This window comes from Mycteria americana, chromosome 5, assembly GCF_035582795.1.
Source record: "Mycteria americana isolate JAX WOST 10 ecotype Jacksonville Zoo and Gardens chromosome 5, USCA_MyAme_1.0, whole genome shotgun sequence".
Lineage (NCBI taxonomy): Eukaryota > Metazoa > Chordata > Aves > Ciconiiformes > Ciconiidae > Mycteria > Mycteria americana.
Genome location: NC_134369.1, coordinates 16617767 through 16640554, shown reverse-complemented (window position 1 = coordinate 16640554; position 22788 = coordinate 16617767). Strand labels below are relative to the sequence as shown.

General features: G+C 39.9%; 2 protein-coding genes across 9 annotated transcripts in view; one reads left to right on the top strand and one right to left on the bottom strand.

Annotated features, from left to right (window-relative positions):
* SERGEF (secretion regulating guanine nucleotide exchange factor) overlaps positions 1-22788 on the top strand; it is a 161811-nt gene that overhangs the window by 130998 nt on the left and 8025 nt on the right. For 2 of the 8 annotated variants that reach the window (XM_075502279.1, XM_075502273.1), the window contains one exon: positions 6962-7017. The exons of 3 other annotated variants lie outside the window; for them this stretch is intronic. In XM_075502279.1, coding sequence (XP_075358394.1) covers positions 6962-7017 — 56 coding nt within the window. Of the gene's footprint in view, positions 1-6961; positions 7018-17376; positions 17421-17707; positions 17857-19750; positions 19816-22788 lie in introns of those variants that run through there. 3 more of the 8 variants (XM_075502281.1, XM_075502277.1, XM_075502278.1) reach the window with 3 other exon arrangements.
* Positions 22211-22788, bottom strand: part of KCNC1 (potassium voltage-gated channel subfamily C member 1) — a 131666-nt gene continuing 131088 nt past the window's right edge. Inside the window, exon 4 of the mRNA XM_075502263.1 lies at positions 22211-22392. Within this exon, the coding sequence (XP_075358378.1) occupies positions 22211-22392 (182 nt within the window). The remainder of the gene's footprint in view (positions 22393-22788) is intronic.

Below are 22788 nucleotides of genomic sequence, written 5' to 3'. Positions count from 1 at the left end.
CCTGGTATGCCCCATACCAGGGATTTAGAGGCGTTGTCAGTGTGAAGTATAGAATAACAAAAGATATGCCCGGTAACACCAAACACTGTCAATGCCATTTCTTCCTGTGTTTTTTTTGGTTTGACACCCCCCCCCCCCTTTTCCAGAGGTCCCCAGAGTTCTGGTTTGTGCCCCAGAATCCCAGAGAGGATCCCAGCTGTTGGTAGGGAGGGGTGAAGTTGAAGGACTAGGACACCTAGTGTCTCTCACTGTTCAGATGCAGAGATGATGGTATCTGCATTTAGTAGAGTCCTGTCTATCCAGTCCTGTTTAACAGCAGTTACAGCTGTAATTCCTGGTTTTCAGTTTTTCTCTGTGCTATCCATGTTAAATTTCCCTTGCCCTTGAAGAAACAAGAAACAATTTCTTAAATGGCTAGCTGGTTTTTTTTTCCTTTCTTTGGAAAGGTTATTATTCCCCATTAACTCTCTCAAGCTGGCTTCTGGCTTGTATGCATGGCACCTTGCTAGATTGCTGTAAATTTTTTACAAGACCTGTGAGCCAGAAAAGTGTAAATAACTATGCACACAGCAGGACTCTTCAAAGATTCTCTACTAACCTCTGACTTGACAGGTTGTTTTTTTTTTCTCTTACTGTCAATTTTACCTTTTATGTTTTGCTTATCTGCTTTAAAATTTTGTTTGGAGACCCTCCCATTTCCCCCTTAGAAATCTGATTCACCTAGACAACTCTAAACAAGGAAACACCTGAGCTGCAATTGCCTGTATTTAGAAATATGGTTGCATTTATCAAATTCAACCAACCCTGCTTTCTCTGGTATTTTTCCTTTCCTTCCTCTGTCTCTTCAGATTTTCTATCATCAAGAGTTTTTAAAATATATTCACATTTCAGGCTTAAATATAAACTTAGATTAACTACCATTTAATTAAGATAACATCATCAGGATAATTAAACTTCCTAAGATGGAACAACTAAACCCTTGTGATTTACAGCCTGTGCCTTGTGATTTTCTGTTCTGTGCTGGATACCCGTGTGTGAGTGACAGCAGCGTTGAGAGGGTGCAACACTAAATGGCATGTCTGATCACAGTGCGACCACCAACCTGGCTCAGTGGTGGGAGAGGTGTGGGGTTGGCTGAGGCTGAAGCCTCACAAGGCAGAGGTGATGCTGGCAGAGGCTGGAAGAGTCTTGCAGACTCCTTTTGTTAAGAATATGCTCCAAGATCTGACCAGGACTTCGGTGTGTAATGAGCTGTGTTTTGGGGTTCCTTGCGCATGCAGTGTTTTTGTCTAGGAGCACCCAGGAACAACATCCTCTGACCACCCCAGCTGGCTAAGAGACTACCCTGCCATTGATGTCCTTGTGACCTTTGAGCTGTAACGTAAATGGTGGGACGTAGCAGGGTGTGGAACTGACCACGTACAGGCTGCTGACAGCATAACACAGCCCTTCCACGGCAGCTCACCAGGATTGCCTGCTGCTCTCTGCATTGCCGTCCCACAGCATTTTGAAGTGGGTTTGAGGGGTTAAGTGTTATCTTCAGGCCTGCTCGCATGTAGGAGAGTGTTTTTCCACATAGGAATGGGGGTCTGGGTGAGCATCTGTGTCTCTGATGCAAGAAAATTTTCTGTAGCTGGGGTGAAACTTGACTGCATGGGAAACAGTGCTTTTCTGGGGCTACCATAAGCTCTGAGCTGAAGACTCATAAATGTCACTATTTTCCACTCTGGTTGTCAGAGGAAAAAAAAAAAAAAGTGCCTTATATTTTAGCTGTGTTGCTTCCTAAGCTCCTAAAAAGCTCTTTGGATACCTCCATTCTGAGTTCAGTAAGGTAACCCATGCAGAAGAAAACAGAACAACTTTGTATGCATTCCACAGAGATTTGCTCCTGGCAACTTTTGAAACCATTTATTAAAATAAATATTTCTGCATTTGTAACTAATTGTATAGGAAACAGACTTTGGTTAGCGAATGTGTTTTTATGAGGACAAGCAGATTCATACTTTTCTTTCTACTTTATAATCTATGCAGATGAAAATTACTCTTATCCTTTCTATGAAGCTCTTTTAGTAATCTTTTCTAGTCAGATAAGGTAATTTTTTTCAAAAGTAAGAGTAAATTGAGTCAGTGGCTTAAAAATTAACATTTTATTCAATGAAATGTTGCACAAGGAAATGAAAAACAAGATCCTATAAGAATTTTTTTGCTAATAAAAATACAGCGGCTAAGGATTGGCTGACTGAAAATTTCTGTATTTTAAATGAGAAATATTTATTCAAATACATTAGCCATAGAAGAAATGGTTAGATGGATGTTTAGTGTATGTGGATCAGATTTTTCTTGAGTTCTTGATTTAGCAGATGTACAGATGAAGTCTGTAAGATAATAGTGCTGAGCCAAGGCAAAGTTGCTGAGTACAGTGCTTTTTTTTTTTTTTTTTAAACTTATGACTCATGGGTGAATCTGAGCTAGAACTATGTTTAATAGTAATATGAAATTCAAAAGATGGCTTTCATGGCAGACGCTGGAAATATGTCTTTAGAAATGTTAAAACAGGCTTTTCTTTTCTCCTCATAGTTCTCTGGACATTCAAAGAAAATAACATTTTGCAGTGGAAGGGGAACTTCAAAACAAACAAAATTGGCACAGCGTACCGTATTTTTGGCATGCTTGTAGGTAATCAACAACTTTCTGCATTTGCTCTATTTGCTTCATCATACCCAATTCCCACCAGTTCTTCAGTATTCAGTGCCAGTTAGGAGTTTCAGGTTGTGTTTCTAAACCCTCAGCATGTTTTTTGTTCCTCCATTGGACAAAAATCTTCTTCCTTAGGTGCTGCATAAACACTTGACCTCTCTGCACCGATCTGTCCCCAGCAGCCTGTGATGCCATCGTACCCTGAGAGACTCTGAATGCATGAAAGTTGCCTTGTTTGCAGTACCTGTATCTGTCTAGCTTTTGTAAAGCACTCCTAGCTGAGTACAGACAGTGCTACTCTGTGTTGTGTTCAGCTGTGTTTCTTCTGGATAACCCTGATACTGCTGCATGCTTGTTCTTTGCAGGAAAAGAGTAGAAATTCCCATCAGCAGATCTTCAGGTTAACCGAGTGGTACTTGGACTGGGTGGTAATTATTCTGAGTGAGCTTTTCTGCTCCGGTTCTTTCATTACTGGGGAAGTAAAAAATAGTGGAGGGTATAATGGAAGGTTTGTTGTTTTATTAAGATTTTTGTTTGGAGCTGGCATGTAAAGATGCAGTTTTAGCTGTTTGGAATAATTAACTACCAAAACATCGCTGTGATATTTGTGGTTAAGGAACTGTGACTTGACAGCTTTTTTTATTGCCCCCTTCCATGAGGAAGCTAATCTCAGCAGCTAAGCCAAACCAAGGCCAGGACTGAAACCCTAGCTGTTCTGCAGCTTTTTCAGTACGATCCATTCTCCCAAAACTTGATGAGCATCTTAAATAATCCTGGTGCATTCTGGAATTTGCTGTGCAGGCTCCATCGGTGCCTTTGAGAAGCAGATGAGGTCTGTAATGTTTCCAGAGCTCTGCCAATGCAGTCAGCATAATGGCTTTATTGAAGTCATTCAGGTACCTGAGCAGAACGGTTTCCAAGCAGGTGTAAACAGACTTCAAGGACAGGATATGAGCATATCCTGAGCCCTTGTAAACAGTGACTTGAGTTGGTAACTACTAAACAGCAAGTTTTGGGGTTTGGGTGGTGGTAGTGGTGGTTGTTATTATTTTATTTTATTATTTTATGTATTTTTTTGCAGCAAAAGGCTGCAACTCCCTCCCTCCCAGAGTCCTGTGAGAAGAGTTGGAAGGTATTGATGCCTTCCTGCAGTCCCTGCAAAAGGCAGCAGCCGATAGGCTTCAGCTGTGAGCACCTCAGGCTGCTGCAAAGGGTGCTTGTGCCTAATGCGTTTGGCATTACCTAAGAATAGGGAGCATGTCTAAGTGCCACAGTTTGCTTCACACCAAGGGCTGGTTCTGAAACAGGGAGGTATAATGGGAGAAGAGAGCTTTCCGTGAAGATGCTTCCTCAGGCTAAACAAATGCTATCCTGTGTACTTCACAGCTGAGGCTTAAAATAGAGATAATAAATTGATACATGTTGTGTTTTGTTTTTAAGCTGGTCTTCAGTCTCCAGATTGGCTCTTAAGTATCTTGTTGCTATGGAGAAAGATCAACTCTCTCTTATGCAGTGGGTGCGGAGAGCAGCACTCCTCACAGCATGGTGCTGTGCTGCCTCTTCATCCTGCAGCTTTTTTCCCTAAGGAAATACAGCTGTTACTGGTATGCTGCCGTTTGATCTTGTCTGTACTTGTGATTGATTTCCTCTCCCCCTTTCCCTCTTGCCCTTTATGAATGCCTTTTCACCATCTCTGATCTTATCTTTATCTCCTCTGCCTTTTTTCTCACCCAGGGTTCCCTTCACTTCCAAATTAAAATTAGACTGTTAGCAAAGTCTTATCTTCTTTCTCCCAGATACTTTCTTTTCTGTATTTGTGGTCAGTGAGAGATGCCAGATTTGCAGTAGGCACAGGAAGATATTTTGCTACCAATACATCTGTTTCTCTCTCTTCGTTGTTTTTTTTAAAGTAAACGAGCCTGGACTCTGGTACTACATATACAGCAGAGACCAAGGGTGTTTCTGGAGATTGCAGCAACATTATGCATCTGCTGATGAGTCCTTACTGCAGCAGAGAGAGTATATGTCTTGGCATCCAGGCATGTCAAGAGCTGTACATGTCCGTTGTTCGTGTAGCTTTGTTACCTGTTGTTTCCCTCACCTCGGGCTCAGTTCCCAGCCAATGCAGGCTGCAATGCAGTTTGCTCACAGGTCATCTCTCCAATGATGAGATGATGTCTGTGCTTGGGGGAGCAAGGAGAAAGGCCAGGCCAATGCAGTGGCAGGGAATACAAATGCACAGACCGATGTACCCCACTGTCCTTGAACGTCAAGGGAAGCAGCAGGCTTTTTCAATGCTGCTGTGTCAGAGACCTGGAGCTGCAGATTCAGACGCATTTCTGAGGCTGAATTACTGAGTGTTTTTGTTTGTACTCTTTTCCTCCCCTGCTGCTAACTGCAAGACCAGTTAGGAAAAAAAGAACGGTATTTTAGTTGAAGATACACAAATGAGCAGGGAAAACTTGGAATGAAACAGAGGAAATGCTGTGAAAGCAAATTCACCTCTTTTGCTGGTGGTTGCTTGATAGCTAGAGACTGTTCCAGTTATTTTGAAAGAGCTCAGCTCCCACTGGGGCTCTGAAGTGAACAGGCCATTTTTTCAAGGCCATCTGCTGAGCTTCTGGGTGCTGCTCATTTCTGGAGGCCTCTGAAATGTAAAAATCTTGTGGTCTGCTTATTTGTCAATGAGAATGCCATGTGCATACCAGATTGACCCCCATTTTTTCTCTTGGTTTCCCTTTAATTTACTATATTAAATTGAATCTGTCTCTGTTTTCTGAATTATCTCTGATCCCCTGCAGTGTGAAGAAAGCCTCCTCATCTCCTGCTGCTGCTCTTAGCTGATATTATGTTGTTAAACTTCCACTTGCTCATTGTCAGTCCTGTGCATGTCTGTCTCCAGCCAGGGAGGTCTAATTGTGAAGCTGTTCTGGCTGCCCCTAATCCTTCAGTACTTGTCTGGCCTACCCTTGGGTTGTCTTATCTACTTTGGGTTTGGCCATCTCAGATTATGTTTCTTTGTGCTCTCTGTGTAGCCCCGAAAGCAGTTCCAAGATCAAGGCTCGGATTTACCTTAGAAAGGAAAGCCAGAAGAATGGCAGCAATACCTGGAGGGTAGGCCAGTGCACAAGGCAGTGAAAGATCTTGTGGCAAACCGCAGCTCTCTGGAGAAACGTGACACTGTTCCCGTGGTGGTCTCAGCTTGGTCTGAGCCCCCGGGCAACCCAGCCCTTGGGTCAGTGTGAAGCGCAGTGGCTTTCTTGCTGTATTAACATGAAAGTGGACTCTGAATTATTAATGATCAGCTTTTGCCATTGTTATTCAGTTACATTCTACTGATGGGTACCCGGGGCAGGAGAGTGTCTGGTATTCCTGCTAGGTGTCCTTTTGATACTACCAAAAGAGAAATAGTATTAGTACTGTTCTGGTATGACCTTTAGGTCTCAATAAATTGGGACTGCATGAGCTGTCTGCTATAGAGGTCGGCTTGGGAGCTGAGAGCTCAGTGATCAAAATGTCAAACTTGGCAGAACAATCTCGGCGGGTTTTCCAGGATTCTCTGCTTGTGTCTCCATGCTGTAACTTCTACAAGTTGCTGGGCTACTTTTTTTGGGAAACAAGGTTCTTGTTACTGAAACAGTTACATTCAGTGATACTCCCAATGAGCAGAGTCCGCTACATGGCTCTTTTTACAAGGCTGGAAAGAGGCAAGGGAAGAGGAAGACTTCACTGTTCAGCTGTCAAATAGTAGTTGCTAGAAAAGGAACTGCATGCCTAGGAAAATTTTCATTCTACATTTATGAGCAGATTTAAGTCCTCTAGAACTAGCCTTAGAAAAATGGCATATGTATACATAGCATGAAAATAATTGGTGTATTTCTGTAAAAACAGAAATCTGCTTATCTGCTGAAGGGAATTACGGAATGCAAATGCTACATCGTCATCTCTGCTGGCAAGATCAACCCAAGCATGAGGCGGGAGGTTGTCAGGCCCTCGTGTTCCTGGGAAACAAATTGGTATGATAAGATTTCCAAGTAGAAGCCTAAAATGTCACAAATAATGCAGATGTGAAGAATTTGTAGTTTCTTTTAAGGTAAATAAGATGCTATACTGAGGAATAATGGTTTGATAAATCCATATTTTGATTTAAACCTATATATATATAGTATACGTGTGTGTGTACGGAGGAGGGAGCAGGTTATCCCTTCTGAGCTTGTCCCTTTTTCCATTTGAGATGACAGAAATTTTTTTTACTGTTTCACAGGTGCCAGTCCCCAGTCCTTCACTGGGACTACATATGTTGCAATCACGTGCTGGCAGGTTGGTCATCAGAGCTTTTCTTCTCTTAGGATGAGAGCTTGAGCAATATGGTCATGAAGGGCCCACTGTGTTGTTTAAGCCCTTAGGGATGGACAGGGTACCAAGGCCAGAGCTTCCCCACACACGTGTACATAGGCCAGTTAAGCTGGAGAAAGCAAACTGCATCCTACCGTACAGCAAAAGTTTGGATTGTTCCTCCATGACAGCCCGGGAGACAATCCTTTTGGCCATTCAAAATGGTTCCCAAGTCCTGTTTAATGCACTTAACAATTAATTGCTGTACTGAATAAAGGGCAAATGACTTTGACAAGGACTGTAGACTTTGTTTTTACACTGTTTTTCTTTCAGCATAAACTCATTCTTGCAAACACATGCAATAAGAGACATTTGTGGACTTGCAGGTTTGTAAAATTGCAATTGTTTAGCAAATTTATACAGTGTGAGCTGCAGCAGTTTCATCATCAGCGGGAAGCCTGTAATTGGGAAAAGGAAGAGAAGGAAAAGACCTTGAAGTGGTTCTTTAGTGGTACCTTTTAGTGGTTCTTTGCTGGTACATTCTGAGGCCATAACCTGATGGCTCAGCAGCTAGTGGGCTTGGACCCTCGCTCTGTGGTCTCTGTGTCAGCAGGGTGTTTAATATGGCAGTGCTATTTGTGATATGAGCTGCTTACTTCTGGGACTACCAAACAGATGGTGACTACATGAGAACACATGTAAGTGGCTGACACTGTAGATCTTGTTTTCCCCAGTTGTCACACTGTTCAGGATGCAGTGTTTAAGACCAGAATCAGCATAAAGGTTTTTTTCTTTAAGAAAGAAAGGAAAATTAACCACCCCCAAACCAAACCCAAACACACTGAGGCCTCATGGTTCTGATGCCCTGAGCTATAGGGAGCTTGTCAAATCTCCCTGTTTGCCAGGACTGCCAAATTTTAGAGAAGGCAAAAATAATACTGCAGAGTAAATTTTCTGGGTGGAGTTAAGTGATATGGCAACTCCATATTGCAAAATTCAAGCAGTAAATAAATGTGAATCTGTGTAAAAAGAGTACTTTGAAAATAAAAATGAGGACAAAGGGGCCCAATGTGTATAGATAAAGCCATTTGCTATTTCTTACATTTTCCACCAAGGACAAAGGAAATGATAGTATAGTGTCCCCTCATGATCGTTTGAAAGCTGCACCGAACTGTTGGATTCCTCTTTGGCAATCTTTTCTTACTCAAGTGACTGAAATCTGTCAAATTCCAATAGACAGAAACAGAACCTGATTTCAAAGGATGTTGTCGACCACCCTCTGAGATGGATCTCAGAATAGATCAACCTTCTGACATTTGTTCTTATATCAGCAAATCTGTAGCTTGTGGAAATTTAAATATTAAAGCATAATGTCTGAATCATAGCAACCTTTCAGTGTCCAATGAGAAAGCCAATCTGCCTGGTTCACGTGGTACATTTTACTCCATCTGCAGAAATTAGCTTCGTATGTGCTTTTTAAATTAAAAAAAAAAAAAAAAAAAAGATAAAGCTGAAAATCCAACCCTCTTTGAAAATGATACAATTTGGGAGCTGGCTAGTGCATAGGATTTTTTGCAGAGTCACATTGAGTTTCTCAGCAAAGGAAGAGGATTGGTGTCTGCAGAGAAGTGTTAGCGGAGGAAAAGCAAGATCCTGCAAGGATCCTACAAGTTTGGAAAAATGGGAAATTTGGTTGCTCATCTCAAACACTAAGCTGCCTCAGATTACCCAGTTGCACCCAGCAGTTTCTCTGCATACCGTGCTTGGTGCAAAGTGTATCACAGCAGTGCAGTAATTTCAAGGCATAGGAATAGTGTAGTGGTAAGCACTCAAGCAGAGTGCTGAAGCAGGTGATCTCCAGAGGTCCAGCCTGAATTATTCCATGTCTTGAGGCTGTTCCTGTCTGGGATCCATGAAAGTTCTGAACAAAAAGTTGGGTTTAAAATACAGACATGGAAAAAAGAAGAACAGTGAAGCCACACGCTGGCTTTTAGGCAGTAAAAGCCATGTGAATTAGCTGAAGTATTATGACTCAAAGGAAGCTTTCCTGAGGAAGGGAGGCTGGGGGCACTGTGCTCCAAATGTCACTGTGTCATTCTCTGTTTTCTGTAAGCTGTTTGTCTCCGAAATTTTCTGTTGAAAGCCAGAGCTAGCGCTGTTGCATCTGAAGCATTTATTTTGTGATTCATAACTGTGACTGACACTCAGGAGAGAGATGCCTGGATGGAAGGACATTTGAAAATAGTTTGGTAGCCAGCACAGATGCCCAGGGAGCAGCCAAGGCCTTAAAAACTAACAGGAATGAAACACTGTCCTATTAACCCTCTGAGCCAAGGGGAACTGTATTGCTGAGATCCTGGTTTTTATTGCCGAAGGGGTAAATGAACGTACTTATTTAGCAAAATACTCAGAGATTTGGTTGTATTTTACCCTGCTGATAAAACTGGATAATGATTGTTTTCAGGTTTTTTTTCCATGGTTGGAGAAGGAACAATATGTGTGTGCTGTGTGTGAGCCTTTCCAGGCAGTGTGTGACTCTGTCCCAACCTGCTGCCCCTAGTATAAGATGTTTTCTAAAAGAAGGTGGTTAAATAATGCTGGCGTTGTATGACAGGAGTTTTGTAATGTAAGTAAATATCATCTGTTTAGCTGTAAGCAAATAAATCCTTTTAAATATCACAGCAGATACCTTAGGGGAAGAAACATGTGCATTGAAAATGAAGCAACTGGAAAATATTGTAGCCTTAAAAAAAAAAAAAAAAAAAAAAAATCAAGATTTTTTTAAAAACTTTTTTGTCATTTTGTCGTCTTTTGAAAAATGCTGACTTCTCAGTGATATAACAAAAATATGTCTATATTCCAAAATAGAACTATTTAGGATGAAAAATCAAAACAAATTTTAGTTCCTTTAAGTTTCTGGATAAATATATTCTATCAAGAACTGAATGTTTATTCTGAAAAGTTGTGATGGAATACATTTTTATAAGCCTCAGTTAAATAAGATTTATAAAGGTAAATTGTCCTAACTGACCATCCATCTGATATTGTATGTTCTGTTATAAAAACAAAATAGAATTTCAAAATGGATTTCTGAATGTGCTAAGCATTCCCAAGGTGGGCAAAGTGCAATTACTTATCTTTTTGGAAATGGTGTTCTTAAAAGGTTTTGGATTTTTTCAAATACTTTAGTGCTCGCATGAAAAATGGAAGTATCTCCAACTTCAGCTGCAAGCTGAAGCTATGTATATAGCTACTGTGTAATGCCTACACAGTGGGATCCTGGTTTGGAGGAAGGTTGTGCCTGCAATTATTGTGTCTTCATATTAATTACAAGGCCCGGAAAAGGAAATGGGAGTGTTGTTCCTCTTCTTTGAGGAAATCAGTGTATTTCAAGTTTAATTTAAAAATAACAAACTCCTTAAAAGTCTTGTACAGTTTAACGGGAGATTAGAGTTTTTCTAGAAAGCTTCAAGCCCAAATACACCAGCAGATAGAGAGACTGCTATATTCTTGAAAGCGCTGGCATATTCTGGGAGCATGGTGTGGAAAATCACCCCTACTCTAAATCTCTGAAGCTGAAATGAGATAAGTGTGTCCTCTTTAAAGGACATACTGCTCCTGTTGTCACTCATATCTCTTCTGACATTGGCATTTCTAGTATTCTGGTTCAAGGTCTCAGTACAGTAAAGATTCATGGTTGGTAGGTATGGGAGTTGGTTTTCTTCCTGTCAGAATGGACCGCTGGAGTCCTTCTGCCAGGAATACTGAAACAGAGAAATATTGTATACATTAATGGAAATTAATTGAAATTTAAAAAAGAATCATTTATAATGTATAACTGTATAAAAAAAATCTGTTACACATCTCTCTTGTTCACAGCATGGATTTGTGATATCACCTTTTCAGCTTTGCTTTACTGTTTTGTGATCCAGAAGACAAAGCTTGTTAACTGTTTATTAACATACTCTGATATTCTTAACATTGTAGTTAGTTATTTATAAAGAATGAGTTAATAGATTAGTAAATACTGTTAACAGAGTCTTGCTTATTGATTTCCCAATGTAATAGCAAATAGGTGTACCAACATATTTAACTGTACAGATAATTAATGGCTGCATGTTTGGAGCCAGATTCTTTGCTGTTATAATGGTGAAACAAGTGGAGTTTTGCCAGCAAATAGCTTGGCCTGTTTTCTGTTTGGCTGTCTGGAAATGCACGAAATGCATTCGTAAGCCCCAGTGTTTTGGAAGATCTGTCTGCAGGTAAATCATGGTAAGATGGAAACTATCATTTCTAGGAAATAGCAGATGTTTAGGGGAGTTGGTGAGGGATAACTCCAGTACTGGGGTAATTGTCACATTCTCAATGGGCATATCCCTGGTTGATGGCCTCAAGCCGGTAATAACCAAAGAGTTTATTTGTTTTGTTGTTGGGTTTTGTGTGGCGTTTCTTTGTGTATGTGTGGCTTAATTTTTGCCCCCCCCCCCCCCCCCCTTTAAAGGGGAGGTATAGTGCTTAAATTAATAAATTAAAAGGCATGTTCCTACATGTACAAGATTTTAAATTGGGAAGCTGGTATCTATTGCTGGGTGGAATAATCATTTTAAGTAGCTGAACTAGATAAGTGCATGTTGACATTTTTGTTTGTGCATAAATTCATTCTTAATGTTGTAGGGCATAGTTGGATGTAGGGAACGTTAAAAGAGCTTGACAATGTCTGAACCAAGATTCTGGTGTCAAACAGGAGGTGAAATTCACTTTATTCTAATTACTGATTAAAATTTTATTAGCAGACTTCAAAGATATTGGTGGGGCAGCTCTTCAGGGATGAGCAACCTAAACATATGCCTTCCTGTTTCCATAGCAACACATCATTTTGATCCTTCCAGGTAGCCTAGATTGCATTGTGTACTGCAAGAGTATTAGATGCAGAAGAGCTATATTAACAGCTCAGTAGTTTTCCCTAATCCTTGCTGTTAGATATTTTTGTTTTGGATGATCATTAGAATAAAAAAGTGGTTGGGGTTATTGTGCTTTTTTAGAGAAATAAATCATGGCAGTAGAGCTGAAAAGGAGAAATAACTGGCAGCTGGGGTGAAGTGTTTTGGTCCGATTCATTGACTGCAAAACTGGCTATTCCTGTGACCATGCAAATGCACTTGGTTAATAAGGTCAAGATTTTATCAGGAATAGTTCTCAGTCTGGTGGTTATTGTTAAAATCTTTGGAAGTGTTTTTGATTCATATTGTTTGAGCTGTTGGAGAGAACTGTAGTAAAGGTTAAGGCTATAAATGGCGGCTGTTAGCAAGGATCAATTTTCCAGCACTGTGGATCATGGCCTTGGAAGCACATTTAGAGGTGGCATTTTCAAGCTCAACGTAAGTGATTTGGTAGCTTTCCAGGATACTTGAGGCCATTTCAGACTGCGGCATATTCATATTTTGCTGTGAGCTTGAAACTGGTTTATTGCATTTGGAATATCAAACTTGTCTATCAAGTCAGAGATTTCTAAGACTGGGACAGAGCATCTCAGTATCGTTTTCACACAGTTCTCAGCTGCTGTGAGCACAGGAAACTCCTTTTAAAAATTTATCCTTTGGATAGAGAAATATCTTTTAGAAAGATGCATCTTTTGTCTTGTCTGTAAGAGATGAATAATTCAGTATATCCCTATGCAAATGTTCATTACTCTCTATGAAAAAATATGTGCACCTTATTTCTTCTCTCGATTTTTGTAGTGTCAGTTTTCCAGTGATGAATCTTTGTCAAATACAGCAATGTGCTACAGTGTTTTCTGAGCTGTTTGCATGCATATCTTCTGTTTTGGCATTGTGGAGGCTCAAATTGCTGTTTAAACTGTGAATTTCAAAATGCTATTTTAATGTTACCACTATACAGTAAAATAAGCAAACTACCATGGGGGAAGTATTTAAGCAATGCATAAAGATGCAGATCGCCACAATATTTTCCTTTGGCCTTCGGGATATTTAATTTTCTGTTTCTCCATTTGTATAAATTTTTCCATGAGGTTATGTGAGGCATGTCAATAAAAATCAAGAGCTTTCACAGTAGTTGTTGCTATAGTTACATGGTGCAGCTCTTAGCCTCCTGCACAGAAAGTAAACCACCTGCAATTCCATAAAATCCTTTATTGGCAGAGAAAGATTGAAAGAGGCAGTACTGGTGTGCAGGTACAGAGCAAATTCTAGGTTGCTTTGATATCCTTGCAGCTAATGCTGTCTTCTTGCAGAGATCTGCAGAAATGCTTTATGGATGAGGACAGCGTGGAAAGGGGACAAAAGACATCTTTTGGGGAGAAAAAAGGTGCGGGGTACAGAAAATGGAAGATAAGAAATAAGTACCAAAATGAACTAAAAAGAATCTCAGTTCATAGCATATCTCAGCTCCAGGAAAAAAGGGACTAAGTTGTTTTTTAAAGCCCTCTGAATCGTACCCCTCCATATAGACAGAAATGTCACGCTCGCAGAATGCTGCTGTTCTCCTGACTCCAGAATTCAGTCCTTAACTTAATCCTCAGGGTCTGTACAGCACAAATGTTGAAATCAACACTAGCTCTTAGGAATAGCTTTTTGTCTCAACAGATCTCATAAGCATTCAGGAATTCTAAAATGGCTTTTACCATGGCTTCTCTGTACTGAACTTACTTAACTGAATTCTGCTTTCACTACAGAATCACAGAATTGTATAGGTTGGAAAAGACCTTTAAGATCATCGAGTCCAATCAAATTAAACCACGTTTAATTTTCTTTTCTCTTTCCTATATGGCCATTAATTTAAGGATTTGGTATGAATTATTGCTATAAACTGTAGACTTTTAAAATCTTCCCTGGGATAGACAAGTGTCCCTGGTCTGCAGATGGGGAAACAAAAGCACCGAGGAGCATTTTCCTATGGAATTGTTCTGTAAAGCAGGCCTAAAAGAAGTCATCTTTACCTTCATGGTTCCATTCCTTGAGTTCTTTTTATGACTGAATAAAGTAGGATGGGTTTATTTCATATCAGTTACCATGTGAGAAAGGACAGTTAAGTAAGTGCATGATGTCTCATCTTACATTAAATTTGAATGTTCATTTTTCAAGTATGTTCTAAATATACAGATGAGCCAAGATTCCAGGACCCCATAATGCCTTCACTGCAGGGGTTTTATTCACTTTTTTCTTAAGTTCCAGACTTACAGAGCAATGTGAATCTAATCCCATGGATGATTAAATAAAACAGATTTTTAGAGTTTTTTTCATTATTTATTTTCATTACACAACATCCATGGGCTCAAGGTGAGGTGAGACCATGTAGTAGAGGAGGTGGTGAAAGATGTTCCCTGGCCTAAAGAGGTAAAAATACAAATAGCTAAAATAGTCAAGATGAGGTGGGAAAATGTAGAAACAGCAGAGTCAGTGAGTAGCCTTTGGCCAGTAATGTAGGCAGCACTCAGAGCTTTAGTCCCCCACTGTCTGCTGCTTCTTGTGATGGTTTCTGCCATTTGTTGGAAAGTCTGACCAGATCCCTTGAGTGCTCAGGAAGGAAGATTATATTTTTGCTTTGTGCAGGGTAATTCTCCCTCTATACTGAGAAGGTTTAGAGTCACAGTGCTAAGAGGAGCAAAGTGTTAGTAACGGAAACTGATAGCTGGAAATGAAGGAATTAGTCATGACTCAGGTTTTTGCTCTCAACTACAGTCAAACTTTTTTCTTCATGGCTTCTTTTCTCATTTCAAGGAGAAGCAATTGGTCCCCTTGCCATTCTCATCAAGGCTTGCCTTCACTGCTTAAATCCTGTTAAGACCTTTGCTGATTACCAGTTGGAGAAGCAGCTTTGAATCCATCCATGTAGTCAGCCTGAAGGAGAACTAGTTACCTAATCACATTGTCAGCTAAGTAATTTTTGCACCTCCTGGGACTTGGGTCTAGCCAGTGCACGCTGACATAAGGCTGAACTTGACTTACGTTGCCTTGTGGATGAAAGATTGTGGTCAGTATCACGTTAGTCAAATTAAATCTTCAAAAGTAGAATTATGCTTTGGAATGAATACAAAGTTGTCATTGTTTAATTGTCCTCTGGAGAGCCAAAAAATTTCTCAGTAGCAAAAGCATCCAAAAATCATCTCTTGCAGAGAAGGCAAGAAATATTTCTGGCTGAGAGAGCTTTGGGAGCTTTCTAAAACAAACAAAAAAACCCAGCCAAACACCTTCCCACCCCCACCCCGCAACCTAATTAAAAAAAGAATGCACTAAACTGGTGTGGGAACTGTAGACTAATTAATTAGAAGGATCTCCTAAGAAATTTCTGAAAAGAATAGCTTTTCATGCTGCAAAGTAAACAGTTCCATCAGCAACCTTTCAGCAAGACACATTGTCTAGGAGAGAAGGTGTTGAAAATCAGAGCTGCTGAAATTAATGGAACCATATTTCAACACAGTGATTTAAAGACAGTTCTAAACAATGAAGAGCTACTACTTAGACATAAAAATAAACTCCTATTTCCAAAGAAATTACTGAAGTGTAATGTTTTTCCTCCATAGTAATAGGCATTCTCATGCAGAAATTGGGAACAAATTTAATCCATCAGGTAGCTGAATAAACTTATGAAGTCCCCTTTAAATTTAATCATACACAACTTAACTGCGTTTGAATCAAGACTTTGCTTCTTTTCCTTTCCTATAGTGTATATTTGAACCAGCTAGATACCAAAGATGGAGTAAAACTATAAAGATAGAGCATGATGTTTACTGAAGTGGTACCTCCTGCAGTGCTGATAATCATGACATAGAAGGTTTCGCTAACTGGACAACATTTTGAGTTGTCTGTGTACACATGACATTTTGGAAGATTAGTTTACATCTGTATTCTCAAAATTGTTTAAAGATTTTGGCAGCACTTGAAATCTCAATGGGTTTCTGATTTTGCCTTTGAAGTATCTGATTTTTCAGAACGCTCAGTGTCTTCTGACAAGTTTGTAAAGCAGCTTGGGCTGGGCAGCTGGGCAAGATTTGTCTGCTTTAACTTTGAGCTAGTCAGATGTCTGTAGGCAGTGGAGAGGAAGAGATGGGTAAAAGGGTGGTAGAAGGATTCTTTTGACTTTGGGTATTTGCCTTGGATGAGATGAACCCCACTCTGAAAGTGCCTGTTTGTCATTTGAGTATGAAATGAGTTAGGTGCCTAGGTGAAGGATGGATACGTGCATACATATGTACATATGTGTAAGTAGATGCACCATAGATGTTTTGGGCTTAGGCAAACTGAATCCTGCTTCCAGAAACTGAGGTACTCCAAATTGATAGTGGTCATCTCCAGAGGGATGTGTGCAGAAAAAGAAATCATGTTATGCATTGCTATTAATGCAAGGTCCGAAAGCATGAAATCTGTTAAGCAAAGAGTTCTGCAAAAGATAGCCAAGCCTGAGGTGGGTATTACTGACTGTGAAAGGTGATGGAGTGAGATGCGAGCAGGTCACGAAGCAGTGGCAAATGGGCAGTACATCTTTCAGTTTCAAAGTTATGTCACTTCACTGTTGAAAACAGTCTTTTACAATTTGGACTTAACTCTCTCTGGCAACAGCCAAGATGCTGGCTGCTTTGTACATCTACCTATGTAGATACTAGATACATGTCTCCTTTATTTGCCTATGCAAGATCCGTAATTATATGTATGTCTTCTGAGGAATACATGTCTGCATGTGTGTATATGTACATACAAATATTTTACAAACACAAATGTAAGTGTAATATTACCAGTTGTGTTGTAATTCTTTCTACTCTCTTTTTTTGGACAGTAAATTGATAAAGACAGTGGGTGGCTGTGGTCATCCTAAAATACCTTGACCTGGTTGGTTCTTGTATGCTTTGTAGTATTTTTAAATAAAGATTATGGTCTTTATTTTTAACCTTTCTGTATCAAAAGTTATACAGAGAGCTTTAAAATGCTGATAATCGCAAAATAAAATTCCCTCTAATTTAGGGAAAGGTAGCATTTTTAAGTGTTTGAATTATTTGGGAACATGAGTCACTTCTGCAAAGTTGATTGAACACTTAAAATTCGTATTCTTGCTTCGTCTATTCCTGGTCTGTTAAGAAGCCTCCAGAGTCAAGAGAATGGCATTTTGGTTCACCCATGAACAGAGACAGTTCTGTTAGTAAATAAGCTTGAATGTAAAGATCTCTTGGCTGTAGTGTACAAGAAATATTTTCGTTATTGGTATTCAGCAGTCTTTAAGTTATCACAAGGCCTTTGAAGCAGGTCAGAGAAAAATATTTTTGAAGTTATTTAAGGAGGCATCTCAACATTGTCTGGCTTTGTTGTCTTCATATTTGGTGGTTCTATTTTCCAGCAGTTTAAAGAAAAAATTCAGCTTCTCTCATATTCATATTGCAGGTTAGTTAGAACTACTTTGTATAGAATTCATTTGTTTGTATGTTATATATATAGTCTTGTAGACATGTGTGCATATCATGTATTGCTTTTCTTGCTGCAAACGGAAGCTTGTTGTTTCACCAGAAGCTTGGGCTGATTTGGTTTTAGTCTTTTACACTATTTTCTCAGTAATATTATCCATACCTTAAAAGCCTTTCATGCTATTACTTTTTCTTTGGGAGTAATGATAAATATTTGTCATAGTGCCAAATGTGGCCTTAAATTCTAAATAATTCTTTTCTGTCTAGCTTTCCTTCTAGGTTGCTTTGTATAGCTGCTCCTGCTCTGTGATTAGCCTAGTGCCAACTATAAGATGGAAGAAACTGGCTTTCTGCATGGGCACAGGAAAGAACAGTGAGGCCAATGCATGAAGGAGACCCCATATTTCCAGTGTTTCTGCTTCCTCCAAAGTGAGGAGAACAAAGCTCTTGAATTCTTAATTTGGTCAAATATTCTTTCAGAGATAGAGTTGTTGGTGGGGGTTTTTTGTTGTTGTTTTGGGGTTTGTTTGCTTTGTTTTGTTTTATTCTGAAGAATACTTTGTTATTGCAGGTCTCTGGCAGATATAGTCCTTCCAAAATGGTGCCATATATTCCTGTCTTGATTCCAGCTAGTTTCCTCTTCCCCCTGAGGTTATGCAGAGGATCAGATGGGATAGCGCCAAATGGCATCTCGGGGACCCAGCTTGCGTTGTCCGTTCTGGTCCTCTGACCTTCTGGAGCTGGCATGGCGCCTCTGAATCCCTCTGCCCATCAGCTGTTCTTCCTGTCACTGTGCCAAAGACAGATTTTAATTTCCAACCTCAGATCCCTGCACCTGATGCACGAATGCTGCTTTCACTGTGGCTATTTTGTCAGGGTCCACAAAAATGTACTAGAGCAGAAACTTTCAGAAAACTTCTCTGCAATATTAATTGCAGGAGGTTTTAATCTCGGGACATTCTTTTGTGCTTGCCTTCTTCCAAGGACTGACTTGATACATTCCCTCTACTTAAGGAACTGCCACCAGTTCAGAATTTAGGTGCATCTTATACTGATGGAGGCAAAGTGGTGAGGTGTCCCCAAAATGTACCTTGAACCCTATGCGGCAGAGATGATGTTTGCCTTTTGTAATCAGAACAACTCAAATGGTGTCAGATGGCACACAATGCATTTCTTTCCCAGTCTTGCTCACTTCTAGAGAAGATTAGGCAAGAGTGGTGGATGAGTAAGTGTATGGGCATCTGACCCACCGAGGAGGCTGAAGGTAGAAATGTGGAGAAGCCGTGCTGTGGCAGGGGAATTCCCCGACTAAATGGCCTGAGTTTGTAAAAGGTGTGTTTGCACACCCATATGTACTCCATTCCACTTCAGGGCTAGGGCCTCTTTAGCCCTGTGTGTTGCCCAAGATGCTTGGGTTTTGCTAGCTCAATATTGAAACTCAACACCTTTTTTTTTTTTTTTTTAATTTTTTCAACAAGAATTATGTGTTTGTAATTAAGTAGTTTAATGAATAAAAGTAAAGGAGAATAGAGTGAAATTAGTCCATAAATTAGATCTAAAAAGGTAAAAGTTAACAAGCTGTGCTTTACATCTTGCTCACAATCTCTGTTCTGCACCAGAAAAGTATGTCAAAATCTGGTTTTATCTAAGCAAACTAGTCTTTGCACTTTAACGGATATTGATGGCAGAACTCTTCCTTTGCTTAATATCAACAAGCAATTCCTCCAGACTTCACTCAACAGTCATGCATGATTTTGAACTGATGTTTGGAGAAACAGATCCAATCCTGCCTTCTGGGCATTTCTTTTTTTGAAGCTGTCTGCTTTGGTTCTCTTCCTGACTGTTTTTAATTCTTATGGTATGATGCTTATTTTTTAATTATACCTGACAAAGCCTATCCTCCTACTACTTCTTTTATATCCAATATTGACCATTTGCTTATTTTTTTCCCAGAACACTTACTAAAATATTGCTCTAAAAGTACAGCTAAAATAAAGAGTTGTTATTCCTAAGGTCCTGGTCTTCCTGACTATTGATTACCTGGGAAAGGAAAGAGAGTTTGTGTCTTCCCTCTGGTAAACATTATTTGGCTCATTACTTTGCATCAATTTCTTGACTGGGTGATATGGCTAAAGTTTCCGATCTTTTCCTAACCCTTAAGAAATGGGAAGAGCTAGAACACTTGGGTTCTGCTTTACAGTACACCCTGAAAACCCTCTCTGAAATCAGAGAAATGGCTTAGCCATGTAGATGGGACTGAGGGTGCAGTTTGTGGTGGTATTACTTTGCATTTTCTTTTGTTTTTTTAAGGTGGTTTTTTTCACTATTCAGCTGCTGTTTTACTTGCAATTGAAAGTTAACGCAAACCCAGCCTTGCAGAGCCAACCTCAGGTAAAAACATTTTCACCTGCCCCTTCGAGCAAACATCACTTGCCTTTGGTGCACACACTTGAAGTAAACCTCTTTAAGGTCTGTGTTTGAAGTCTGAATCGTGGGATTTTTTTTTTTCCCCGCTTGCTTTCATCTTTTGTCACAGCTCTGTCAACTATCTCTCTATTTTATTCTTTGAAAGGGATGCTGTTAGTTCACAGAACTATGTTATATGAGGTAGAGGGGAATGATGGTTTTAAGTGGCAGCAATGTTAATGTGGGGATGTTACCAAGTCATTTACTTTTTTGCTCTTTTTCTAGGTGCTCAAATGACCCAAGCATTGTTGTATCTGGGTAGATCTTGAGTTACCCCTATTTAGACCCCAACACAGTGGCGAGTATAAGGATCCCTATAACAATAGGCACAAAAACTGAGACAGACAGATAAGGCACGTGACCCATAGGAGTTTTATTAGATGTGCGCTTGCACTACAGTACAGTGTGGTATAGGCACACTTGAACCAGTTACAAGTATGTTAACTCAAGTACAACAGTTGCAGCACAGATGAAACATAATCCACAAATCCTGTCCAGAAAGGAGGGTTAGTTCATTCCAAACTCTCTCTGACTGCAGCTATGCTATAGCTTGTGTCAAGCTAGGTATTTTAAAGCTCTCACAGGTACACACATACTACAGTGCTGTCACTGTTAAAACTGCACTGTGATGCTTGCTGGGGAGCCATCATCTGAGCCATTGTGTTAACGCTAAGATTACAACTTGAAACTTGGCAAAGTAAGGCATCCTAATAATGTCACTGCTGAGTTGCAACTACTTTTGTTCTGAGGCAATGTTTGCGTAGCTGTGAGAAAATCTACTCGTTCAATCAGTAAGAAGGAAACTGAGAAACTCAGCACTTGTTTCCTTGATTTTTCTCTTTGCATTTCTAACACTTTAGCTTATGACTTCTGGACTTCACCTCAGATTACTTGTTAAGCATGGGAAAAAAGCCCTCACTTGTTTAGTATCAACAAGCAGTTTTTTTAGACTTCACTCAACAGTAATGCACGTTCATATCATGTGCCTTGAAACTTGACCAAAATGCAGCCTCGCAATTGATAAGGGAAAATGAAAAGGGAAAAGTCCAAACTAAAGCCCATTTAAACACAAAGCTATTTTACAGAAGACGTCCATATGGAAGGTTTACACATTTCGCTTCTTGGTTCTGAGTTAGAGTATTGTGTTCTGCAGAAAAGGACAGAGATAAACCCCAGAACACTCACTTTTGGTCAGTGCAAACAGCCCTTCAGGGGAGGAGAATAGCAGTCAGATAAGAAGACATTGTAGGTAAATGTGACCATATGGAATATCTTTTTACCTTTTGTTGTATTGTAAGTATTTTTCATAAGCTGCCAAGGACTGACAGCCATACACAGCCTGGTCTGCACGATCACCTTAAAACTATGTACTCATAAATAGGCCAATGTATGATACAAAGAGTTGCTTTATAAAACATGTTAAGCACCAAAGCATTTCCAAAATATTCTTTTCCAACCTAGCTGCTCTTTCTTGAGGAGAGGGTTCCTGGGAGCCCAGTGGGGTCTCTTGTTTCTGACTTCAGCCAATGAAGTAGGAGGAAGCACCATTTCCCCTGCACGCTGCTGCTGATCTTGCTGTCTGTACCTTCTCCTGCTCTGTGATTTGCTTAGTGCTTTGAAAGCTACATGTAGTACTGTAATGCAGTTTGAGGGGTTTGTCACATGCTTGCTTCTGCGTTCATCGCTGAACTTTTTATCGTCTATTATTTTTTCTAGGCCTGTGCTGAAGATGGCCTTCAATTCTAAGTCTTGGATGTAATGTTCTAGCTCAGAATGAATCACAACTGTCCCCTCCTTTTCTTTGTATAATCATTTACAGCAGTTTAAAGTGTGTATAAATTTGAAATGGTAATCTTTATACCCAGAATACGTGGGTGCAAATGGCCATGGCACCATATTGTCCCATGGGACACTTGAATGACTTGCACTCTTCTAGATGTGCTTTGACATACTGCTTCATCCATTTTATTTTGCATGGACAACCTCTTTACTAAGCACTTAGTGTAAGGTATTTTCTGTATGTTCTGTTTCACATCATACAGAGGATCATGAGACTGCAGTCTTTAGCTCTGTGATGAGATCATGATTGTCTAGTTCTGGTCATACAAAGTTAAAGCACTGTAACACATTTAATGCCTGTCATTTTGAAAGGCAGGGATGTAAGTTCTGAATGAATGTCACTCTCTGCCATGCCTGATATTCTGATGGAGGAGACATTAGTGCCATGTTCAAAGCCTCAAGACAAATCTCTCCATTAACTAGTTTCTGTTAGGTGTTTTTGTCCTGTACTTAAAAGAGCAAAATTTAAAGATTTTCTTGTCTTCTACAGGTGTAAAAAAAAGCATCTTTAATGCTTAATCCTCTCTGCACTGCAGCTGCTTCACGTATGATATAATCCTCATGTATTGTCAGTGGACCAGATACGTTCAGTCTTGCACAAAGTCGTGAGCCCAGGTTTTGTTCTGTGCTGAGTTGGAGATGCTTTCCTGTTGGGAAGGAATTGATATGTTTGAGTAAAACCAAAAGGAAAACCTTGTGCAGCACCTGTGAGCTTTAGTCATAATAAGTACCATTTGTGTTTCCCTGTGAAAACAGAAATGTGAACGGTTAATCCCTGCCATAGACTTCTCTCCTTGCTACCTACGCACAGCAAAGCAAACATCTCCATCTTACAGGACTTCAGTTTTGCCACGGGAACTGTAAAGGTGCAGCAGCCCAAGAAATCTGTAGTTGCAAGTATGTTGTTTTTAAATCCTAGGATATAGTTTTATGAATTTCTTCCTCATGTTTTTGTCTTCAACATGGCAACTCATAACTGAGAAGGAAAAAATAAAATCCGTCATAAACTAGCCTGAATGGTAACCTAAACCGTGGCTTGTTTG